This window comes from Ranitomeya imitator, chromosome 2, assembly GCF_032444005.1.
Source record: "Ranitomeya imitator isolate aRanImi1 chromosome 2, aRanImi1.pri, whole genome shotgun sequence".
Taxonomy (NCBI): Eukaryota; Metazoa; Chordata; class Amphibia; order Anura; family Dendrobatidae; genus Ranitomeya; species Ranitomeya imitator.
The window spans coordinates 242,058,213-242,069,099 of record NC_091283.1 but is presented as its reverse complement, the minus strand read 5'-3'; the positions used below and the strand labels follow the sequence as shown (position 1 = coordinate 242,069,099).

The following is a 10,887-nucleotide window of genomic DNA, read 5'->3' as shown; positions in this document are numbered from 1 at the left end:
CTCCCCTATGCCATGGACTATAGCCCCCACAATGAATCTGCCCCCATCCACCTTCCCCACAGCTCCTACCCAACATCCCCACAGTCCCTATCCCTATTGCCTTTATACATTTGCTTTGGCAAAACTGATGTGTATTTGGTCCTGCCAATAAAGCTTCTTTGAATCTTGAATCTATATGGGTGTACAAAGTGTACAGAGAGGGGTCTGTGACAGAAGCTGGGGGTATACAGTATACACAGAGGGGTCTGCGACTGAAGCTGATGGTATATGGGTGTATACAGCGTACACAGGGGGGTCTGTGACCAAAGCTGGAGGTATATGGGTGTATACAGTGTACACAGGGGGTTTGTAACCGAAGCTGGCGGTATACGGGTGTATACAGCATAAACAGGGGGTCTGTGACCGAAGCTGGGTGTATACAGCGTACACAGGGGGTCTGCGACTGAAGCTGGGGGTATAAGGGTGTATACAGCATACACAGAGGGGTCTGTGAACGAAGCTGGAGGTATACGGGTGTATACAGCATACACAGGGGGGTCTGTGACCGAAGCTGGAGGTATACGGGTGTATACAGTGTACACAGAGGGGTCTGTGATTGAAGCTGAGGGTATACAACGTACACAGAGGGGGTCAGTGACCGAAGCTGGGGGTATACGGGTGTATACAGAGTACACAGAGGGGTCTGTGACCGAAGTTGGGTTAAGGTACCTTCACACTGAGCAACTTTCCAACGAGAACGACAACGATCTGTGACGTTGCAGCATCCTGGATAGCGATCTCGTTGTGTTTGACACGCAGCAGCGATCAGGATCCCGCTGTGACATCGCTGATCGGAGCTAGAAGTCCAGAACTTTATTTGGTTGTCAGGTCGGCGTGATTCGTCATGTTTGACAGCAAAAGCAACGATGCCTGCAATGTTTTTACCTGGAGTTAACAACCAGCGAGAACGATAAGTACGTCACTGGATCGCTCCTGCATCGTTCTGGAGTTGCCGTGTTTGACGTCTCTATAGCGACCTAAACAGCGATGCTGCAGCGATCGGCTCGTTGTCTATATTGCTGCAGCGTCGCTTAATGTGACGGTACTTTTATACGGGTGTATACAGAGTACACAGAGGGGTCTGTGACCAAAGCTGGAGGTATACGGGTGTATACAGCGTATACAGAGGGGGTCTGTGAGCGAAGCTGGGGTTACACAGGTGTATACAGTGTACACAGAGGGGTCTGTGATCGAAGCTGGGGTATGCAGCGTACACAGAGGGGTCTGTGACCGAAGCTGGGGTATACAGCGTACACAGAGGGGTCTGTGACTGAAGCTGGGGGTATACGGGTGTACACAGAGGGGTGTGCGGCCGAAGCTGGGGGTATACGGGTGTATACAGCGTGCACAGAGGGGTGTAACGATTATAGTGGTACACTCAGGAATCTCTTGGCTTGAGACAAATAAGGCAACAAAACCAAAGTGCAGTGTAAAGTCTGTATTATTCAAAAAACACAGGTGCAAGGTGTGAGCAAGTCCAAACACAGCAAACAAGATGATATCAGGAGAAGTGCCTTAGCAGTTCTGCTGCAAGCAAAGTCCGTGTTCATATGCATAAACATGCGTGCAGCATGCGCACAACAGTTCAAGTAAATAGCAAACGAGGTCCTTCTTAGGAGTAGTTCAGTGCAGCCCTGCTGTGGGCAAAGTCTTATGGGTGTAGCACCCTCTGTGGTGAAGCAGAAAATCAGACACAGTTCATACTAGGTTTGGCAGTCATTAGAAAAGAGTCCAGAAGCAGTGCAGAGCTTTGAGTCCAGAAACAGACATACTGGCAGCGGATACCAAACTAGATTGGCTGTAGCAGGCAGGAGAAGTCTTGCAGATAGACACAGGGAATCCAGAGTTCTGACAAGGGGTCTGTGACTGAAGCTGGGGGTATACGGGTGTATACAGTGTACACAGAGGGGTGTGTGACCGAAGCTGGGGGTATATGGGTGTATACAGAGTACACAGGGGGGTCTGTGACTGAAGGTGGGGGTATACGGGTGTATACAGAGTACACAGAGGGGTCTGTGACCGAAGCTGGGGGTATATAGTTTGTCAGTACACAGGACACCATATAAACAGGGCTCCGCTCAGTACATGCCAGGCTCTGCTCCGTAAAGCTCGTAGACACACGGCTCCGCTCCGTACACCTCATATACATGCGGCTCCGTACACCTCGTACACACACGGCTCTGCTCCGTACACTTCGTACACATGGCTCCGCTCCGTACACCTCATATACATGCGGCTCTGCTCCGTAAAGCTCGTAGACACACGGCTCTGCTCCGTACACCTCGTACACACACGGCTCCGCTCCGTACACCTCATATACATGCGGCTCCGCTCCTTACACCTCGTACACAAGGCTCCGCTCCGTACACCTCGTACACACACGGCTCCGCTCCGTACACCTCATATACATGCGGCTCCGCTCCGTACACCTCGTACACACGGCTCCGCTCCGTACACCTCATATACATGCGGCTCCGCTCCGTACACACGGCTCCGCTCCGTACACCTCATATACATGCGGCTCTGCTACATCCACACTGTAAACCCCTCCTGACCCCACACATAAACTTCCCCTCATCCAGCACCATGACAACCAGCATAGCAGAGTTCTGCATACATGGAGACCCTGATCATGTGACCCCTGACTCCTCCCCTCCTGTGACCTCATCACAGGTCCTGTGCGCACACAGCAGCCGCAGAAATCTCCGGCCATTGTGGTCTCTCCCAACTTCTGCTCTTTCTCCTTCTTTTCTTGCAGGGGCCGCAGTGGATTTCATCCTAGATCCATAGAACCGAATAGAGGAGCGATGTTCCTTCAGTCTGAGGGTAATTGATGGTGATATTTGTCCAACGTCCACATTACCGACTATATCCCACCAGGACTGTAGCAGGTAAAGACCCCAATATCCACCGATGTCCATTCTAATAGAGGGGTAAAGTACCAAAGAAAACCCATCATATCCCGAGAAAAAGAAGCTCTGGACCTGGAGACATCGGCCTCATAGTTCTCCTTCCTACCAACAATCTACTATTTAATTGTCTAAGGGTCACTTCCGTCTTTCTGTCTGTCCTTCTGTCTGTCTGTCACAGAAATCCCAAGTTGCTGATTGGTCGCGGCAAAACAGCCACGACCAATCAGCGATGGGCACAGTCCGGCGGCAAAATGGCCGCTCCTTCCTCCCCTGCAGTCAGTGCCCCCTCCATACTCCCCTCCAGTCAGCGCTCTCACAGGGTTAATGGCAGCGGTAACGGACAGCGTTATGCCACAGTGTAATGCACTCTGTTAACGCTGCTATTAACCCTGTGTGACCAACTTTTTACTATTGATGCAGCCTATGCAGCATCAATAGTAAAAAGATCTAATGTTAAAAATAATCAAAAAAATAAAAAATAGTTATATACTCACCTCCCGTCGGCCCCTCGGATCAGGAACAGGCTTTTCCCGCTCCTCGCGAAGCTCCGGTGACCGCTCCATACATTGCGATCTCGCGAGATGACATGGCGGTCTCGCGAGACCAACATCATCATCTTGCGAGACCGCAATTCACTCTTTGGACCGGAGCGCGTGAGGAGCATCGGTAACTGCTTCGATCCGGGGTCCAACGGAAGGTGAGTATATAACTTTTTATTTTATTTCTTTTTTTTAACAGGTATATGATGCCCACATTGCAATATACTACGTGGCTGCGCAATATACTACGTGGGCTGTGCAATATACTACGTGGGCTGTGCAATATACTACGTGGGCTATGCAATATACTACGTGGGCTGCGCAATGTACTACGTGGGCTGCGCAATGTACTACGTGGGCTGCGCAATGTACTACGTGGGCTGCGCAATGTACTACGTGGGCTGCGCAATGTACTACGTGGGCTGCGCAATGTACTACGTGGGCTGCGCAATATACTACGTGGGCTGCGCAATATACTACGTGTGCTGTGCAATATACTACGTGGGCTGTTATATACTGTACTACATGGCCGGCCGCGAACAATCAGCGACAGGCGCAGTCCGGCCACGAATTGGCGCGGGTTTTCCACACTTCGCTAATTGGTCGAGTCCGGCCGAATCCTGTGTATTCAATGTATTATTCTAAAATCTTCATAAATAAACTACATACATATTCTAGAATACCCGATGCGTTAGAATCGGGCCACCATCTAGTCTCTTATAAAAGCCTCAAACTTGTGTGTGAATTAGAGCTGAGATCTAACGTGATAGAAGATTACAGTGCGGGGAAGACGGGAAACCTTCATATAGAGGCCGGTGGGGATGGAGTCAGTGACCGACTCTGGCCAAATATGTCTCTAGAGCCGTAGTAGAAGATGGAGATGTCGTCCTCATCATGAAGTAGTTATTTCTCATGTCGCGTGTAATGAATATCTCCTGCAGTATTGCTAATGCAGATTCCAGGGTGGGTAAATGAGACGAGAATTAGCGTTATGGAAGATGAATCTATGAAGAACGTATTCAGCTGCCGACTCCGAGGAGGAAACTGCTTGTTGTCTGTGGCCTAAATATATAGGATTTATTAGTAGATGTAAAGAAGGAAACTAAATCCTGTAAAATAATAAATCTCCTCATATGTTTCCCTTATTATCTCCAGTAATTGTATTATTACAGGATTCTTATGATGTTACATCGGCTCATGTTCTCATTCAGGTCTCTACAATATCGGATCCTCTCAGTGAAGATCTTCTACAAAAGAACATTTTCCTGATTTACCCATCAAAGATGGATATGGACAGAGACAAGATGGCGGAGAGGATATTACACCTCACCCTAGAGATCCTCTTCCGGCTTACTGGAGAGGTGAGAGATTCTGATGACGTCACATTACATCATTCTTATCTATGGGAATAACAGATGGACAGAACTGGAGAGGTGAGGACTCTGGAAATGTCTGTAGTGAGATTTATTAATGTGTCTCTCCATTACCAGGATTACACAGTGGTGAAGAAGACCTCTAGTGATCGCTGTCAGGACCATGTGTCTGAGGGATGGGGAAGACCCCTGAGCCCAAACACGGGGCCTCCACCTCACCCCCTGATCCATGAGGACATCAATGACCAGAAGATCCTAGAACTCATCTACAAGATGATTGAGCTGCTGACTGGAGAGGTGACACTGCTGGGAATGCTGGGACATTATACAGTAACACTATGAAGGGATCAGGGGATAACGGTATCATTGTATGTGTCAGGTTCCTATAAGGTGTCAGGATGTCGCTGTCTATTTCTCCATGGAGGAGTGGGAGTATTTAGAAGGACACAGAGATCTGTACAAGAACGTCATAATGGAGGTTCCCCAGCCCCCCACATCTCCAGGTAATAGACAGGACTAAATACACACGGCCTATAATTATCTGTATGTAAAGAATGAATTCACTCCCTGTATGTGTTTCCTCCAGATCTATCCAGTAAGAGGACAACACCAGAGAGATGTCCCCGTCTTCTTCTTCCACAAGACTGTAACCAAGAAGATCCCAATGCTCCTCAGGATCATCAGGTAGATGGAGAGAAGGTGTCAGGAGATCTCCCCTATGATGTGTAGACGCCGGTGAAGGTCTTGTGCTCAGTCTTGTTTTATCCACCAGTATTATATGTTTTATACTTGTGTAATGAGAACGGTGGAGATGGCAGGATTAGAGCTGATCATAGATGAGACTTCTTCATCTGTCGGTGACTTTTATAATATTTGTTTCAGGGTGAAGATCTGACCCATATTAATACTACAGAGACATATATGAGAGGGGATGAGAGGTGTAAAGAGGAGACTCCTACATATGGCTACCCAGGTGAGTAGTGACCACTAAATGCAGAGAAGTCACAGATTCTTCTCATCACCGGCTGTGGCTGCTTTATCGGTGGTGTAGTCCGGCCGTATTACCATGATCACCATTTTGCCTCTAGACCACAACATTCTCCTCCACCCAAAACTGTTCTAATGACTTTGGTCATTGAAAGCCCTTTTCTATAGAACTTACAACCTGGTAGATCCACCTACCCCCTGGGTTTAGGAGACGCTGTTACCTGCCCAGATCTGTAAACTACAAAGCCAATTGACAGCGTACGTAGAATGTGCTGACAAGATAGAAATATATTATGATGAGAAAACGGAGGGTAATGATGCTGTTGGCTTCCAAAATCCCTGATGGGTGAAGAAGGAAGAAATCAGGGTTTTGAAAAGCGCTGCCAAGTGCTGAGCCATGAAGTTGGCTATCAAAACAAATGAACGTAAAAAAAAACAACTTTTCATTTTATTATTCTACTCATTTCCGATGTGAACCAGCTCCTTCCTCAGGCTTATACATATGATACACTGTGGATGTTTTATATCCTCCAGAACGGCGTCACTGATCCAGTTGCCTAATTCATTAATTAATCCGCGCCTATGCAAAACAATACAAATAGATGTAAAATGCATATTGGATGCACAATAAAATACATGTAAAGAAAAATATACGTACATGAAAAATCCTCCGGTTTAAGCGTGTATAATATAAAAATCCAATAGGATTCTCTATTCACAAGTCTTTGGGACCTATTAGACACACATTCTGATATGAGTCTTAACCCCTTAATGACTGCCAATACGCCTTTTAACGGCGGCAGTTAAGGGTACTTAAACCACAGCGCCATTAATTAACGGCGCTGTGGAAAAAGTGAATAGCGCGCCTCACCCCCCCCAAAATTGGATTTTCTCTGGGGTCTCAGCCCAGACCCCAGAGAACATGATTCGGGTGGGGGTTTACCGACCCCCCAGGTTGCGACCGCCAGTAATTAACTGTTTACCGGCGGCCGCAAAAAAACCCCAAAAACCCGCGATTTCCCATTTAATTTCTCTGTCCTCCGATGTGATCGCACATCAGAGGACAGAGAAATGGGGTCCCCGATACTCACCCGTCTCCCCCAATGCTCCTCGTGGTTCCCGATGGGCCCCGCCATTTTTTTCCGGCTGGCACCCTGCAGATCTTTGGGGTCTCGGTTGCCAGGGGTAGCCGAGACCCCAAAGAACATGATCGGGGTCGGTTTTTACTGACCCCTGTTTTGTGATCGCCGGTAATTAACCGTTTACCGGCGAACGCAAGGAAAAAAAGCTGCGTGTCATTCTCGTCCTGTGATGTGATCGCACATCAGAGGACAGAGAAATAGGGGGATTCGGGGACCCTATCATACTTACTTACCGGTGTCCCTGGGTCCTCCTGCGTCCCCTCCTGGCTGCCAGCTTCTTCCTTAGGGAAGAAAATGGGCGCAGTGCGCCCGCCATGATGTGCCGGCCGGCAGAGGAAGATTCTTCCTCTTGTTTTATTTTGGTCACTGTGAGATCCTCTCACAGTGATCAAAATAAAAAAAAATGGTAAATAACCCCCCCCCCCCCTTTATCACCCCCTTAGTTAGGGAAAAATGATAAAATAAAAAAAATGTATGTATTTCTATTTATCAATTCTATTTATCAATTAGGGCTAGGGTTAGGGTTGGAGCTAAAGTTAGGGTTGGTGCTAAGGTTAGTGTTAGGGCTAGGGTTTGGGCTAAAGTTAGGGTTGGGGCTAAACTTAGGGTTAGGGTTGGGATTAGGGTTTGGATTAGGGTTGTTACTAAGGTTAAGGTTGGCATTAGGGTTACGCTTGGGATTAGGGTTAGGTTTGGGATTAGGGTTAAGGTTGGGGTTAGGTTTGAGGTTAGGCTTGAGATTATGATTAAGGGTGTGTTGGGCTTAGAGATTTGATTAGGGTTAGGGTTGGGATTAGGGTTAGGGGTGTTTTGGGGTTAGCGTTTTCATTAGGGTTATGGATTGGGTTGGGATTAGCATTAGGGGTGTGTTGGGGTTAGGGTTGGAGTTAGAATTGGGGGGTTTCCACTGTTTAGGTACATCAGGGGGTCTCTGTTGTGAATTCTGTGGCAGAGCTCCCTCCTGTGGTCACAAGTGGTACTTCGGCTGGTTCTCTCTGTGAGCTTCCGTTGGTGGAGGAAAGTGGTACTGCAGCTTCTGAGTTTCCTTCCTCAGGTGATGTGGTGAAGTCGTTAGGTGCTTCTCTGTTTAACTCCACCTAGTGCTTTGATCCTGGCTTCCAGTCAATGTTCTAGTATTGGACCTGTTTCCTCCTGGATCGTTCCTGTGGCCTGCTGCTCTGCATAGCTAAGTTCCTCTTTGCTATTTGTTTGCTGTTTTTTTCTGTCCAGCTTGTCAATTTGTTTTTTTCTGCTTGCTGGAAGCTCTGGGACGCAGAGGGTGTACCTCCGTGCCGTTAGTTCGGTACGGAGGGTCTTTTTGCCCCCTTTGCGTGGTTTTTGTAGGGTTTTGTGTTGACCGCAAAGTTACCTTTCCTATCCTCGCTCTGTTCAGAAAGTTGGGCCTCACTTTGCTAAATCTATTTCATCTCTACGTTTGTCTTTTCATCTTAACTCACAGTCATTATATGTGGGGGCTGCCTTTTCCTTTGGGGTATTTCTCTGAGGCAAGGTAGGCTTATTTTCTATCTTCAGGCTAGCTAGTTTCTCAGGCCGTGCCGAGTTGCATAGGCAGCGTTAGGCGCAATCCACCGCTGCCTTTAGTGTGGTTGGAGAGGATTAGGGATTGCGGTCAACAGAGTTCCCACGTCTCAGAGCTCGTTCTTGTTTTTTGGGTTATTGCCAGGTCACTGTATGTGCGCTGACCTCTATGTCCATTGTGGTACTGAATTACCTTTCATAACAGTACTGGAAGCCATAGTACTAATGATTCTCAATAGAGGGAAAAAAGAAGTTCTGAGACCATTTTTTTTTCTTTGCACTGTGTTTTGCCTTTTTTTTCCCCTAGACATTTGGGTGGTTCAGGACACAGGTGTAGCAATGGACATTAAAGGTCTGTCTTCATGTGTGGATCAGCTCACGGCAAGAGTGCAAAGTATTCAAGACTTTGTGGTTCAGAATTCTATGTTAGAACCGAGAATCCCTATTCCTGATTTGTTTTTTGGAGATAGAACTAAATTTCTGAGTTTCAAAAATAATTGTAAACTATTTCTGGCTTTGAAACCTCGCTCCTCTGGTGACCCAGTTCAACAAGTTAGGATCGTTATTTATTTTTTGCGTGGCGATCCTCAGGACTGGGCATTTTCCCTTGCGCCAGGGGATCCTGCATTAAGAAATATTGATGCATTTTTCCTGGCGCTCGGATTGCTGTACGATGAGCCTAATTCTGTGGATCAGGCAGAGAAGAATTTGCTGGCTCTGTGTCAGGGTCAGGATGAAATAGAGGTATATTGTCAGAAATTTAGAAAGTGGTCCGTACTCACTCAGTGGAATGAAGGTGCGCTCGCAGCTATTTTCAGAAAAGGTCTCTCTGAAGCCCTTAAAGATGTCATGGTGGGATTTCCTATGCCTGCTGGTCTGAATGAGTCTATGTCTTTGGCCATTCAGATCGGTCGACGCTTGCGCGAGCGTAAATCTGTGCACCATTTGGCGGTATTACCTGAGCTTAAACCTGAGCCTATGCAGTGCGATAGGACTTTGACCAGAGTTGAACGGCAAGAACACAGACGTCTGAATGGGCTGTGTTTCTACTGTGGTGATTCCACTCATGCTATCTCTGATTGTCCTAAGCGCACTAAGCGGTTCGCTAGGTCTGCCACCATTGGTACGGTACAGTCAAAATTTCTTCTGTCCGTTACCTTGATCTGCTCTTTGTCATCTTATTCTGTCATGGCATTTGTGGACTCAGGCGCTGCTCTGAATTTGATGGACTTGGAGTATGCTAGGCGTTGTGGGTTTTTCTTGGAGTCCTTGCAGTGTCCTATTCCATTGAGAGGAATTGATGCTACGCCTTTGGCCAAGAATAAGCCTCAGTACTGGACCCAGCTGACCATGTGCATGGCTCCTGCACATCAGGAGGTTATTCACTTTCTGGTGTTGCATAATCTGCATGATGTGGTCGTGTTGGGGTTGCCATGGCTACAAGTCCATAATCCAGTATTAGATTGGAAATCCATGTCTGTGTCCAGTTGGGGTTGTCAGGGGGTACATGGTGATGTCCCATTTCTGTCTATTTCGTCATCCACCCCTTCTGAGGTTCCTGAGTTCTTGTCTGATTATGGGGATTTATTTGATGAGCCCAAGTCCAATACCCTACCTCCGCATAGGGATTGTGATTGTGCTATCGATTTGATTCCTGGTAGTAAATTCCCAAAAGGTCGACTGTTTAATTTATCTGTGCCTGAGCACGCCGCTATGCGGAGTTATGTGAAGGAGTCTTTGGAGAAGGGGCATATTCGCCCGTCATCGTCGCCATTGGGAGCAGGGTTCTTTTTTGTAGCCAAGAAGGATGGTTCACTGAGACCTTGTATAGATTACCGCCTTCTAAATAAGATCACGGTTAAATTTCAGTACCCCTTGCCATTGTTATCTGATTTGTTTGCTCGGATTAAGGGGGCTAGTTGGTTCACCAAGATAGATCTTCGTGGTGCGTATAATCTTGTGCGTATTAAGCGAGGCGATGAGTGGAAAACTGCATTTAATACGCCCGAGGGCCATTTTGAGTATCTAGTAATGCCATTCGGACTTGCCAATGCTCCATCAGTGTTTCAGTCCTTTATGCATGACATCTTCCGAGAGTACCTGGATAAATTCCTGATTGTGTACTTAGATGACATTTTGATCTTCTCGGATGATTGGGAGTCTCATGTGAAGCAGATCAGAACGGTGTTTCAGGTCCTGCGTGCTAATTCTTTGTTTGTGAAGGGATCAAAGTGTCTCTTTGGTGTTCAGAAGGTTTCATTTTTGGGGTTCATCTTTTCCCCTTCTACTATCGAGATGGATCCTGTTAAGGTCCAAGCCATCCATAATTGGACTCAGCCGACATCTCTGAAAAGTC

At 47.2% G+C, this 10,887-nt stretch overlaps 1 protein-coding gene across 1 annotated transcript in view; it reads left to right on the top strand.

Moving 5' to 3' along the window:
* Nucleotides 1–2,721: 2,721 nt before the first annotated feature.
* LOC138662862 (zinc finger protein 665-like) overlaps nucleotides 2,722–10,887 on the top strand; it is a 32,263-nt gene continuing 24,097 nt past the window's right edge. The window contains exons 1-6 of the mRNA XM_069748842.1: nucleotides 2,722–2,930; nucleotides 4,702–4,851; nucleotides 4,981–5,160; nucleotides 5,243–5,366; nucleotides 5,450–5,547; nucleotides 5,746–5,836. Of these exons, the coding sequence (XP_069604943.1) occupies nucleotides 4,774–4,851; nucleotides 4,981–5,160; nucleotides 5,243–5,366; nucleotides 5,450–5,547; nucleotides 5,746–5,836 (571 nt within the window). The 5' untranslated portion in view covers nucleotides 2,722–2,930; nucleotides 4,702–4,773. The remainder of the gene's footprint in view (nucleotides 2,931–4,701; nucleotides 4,852–4,980; nucleotides 5,161–5,242; nucleotides 5,367–5,449; nucleotides 5,548–5,745; nucleotides 5,837–10,887) is intronic.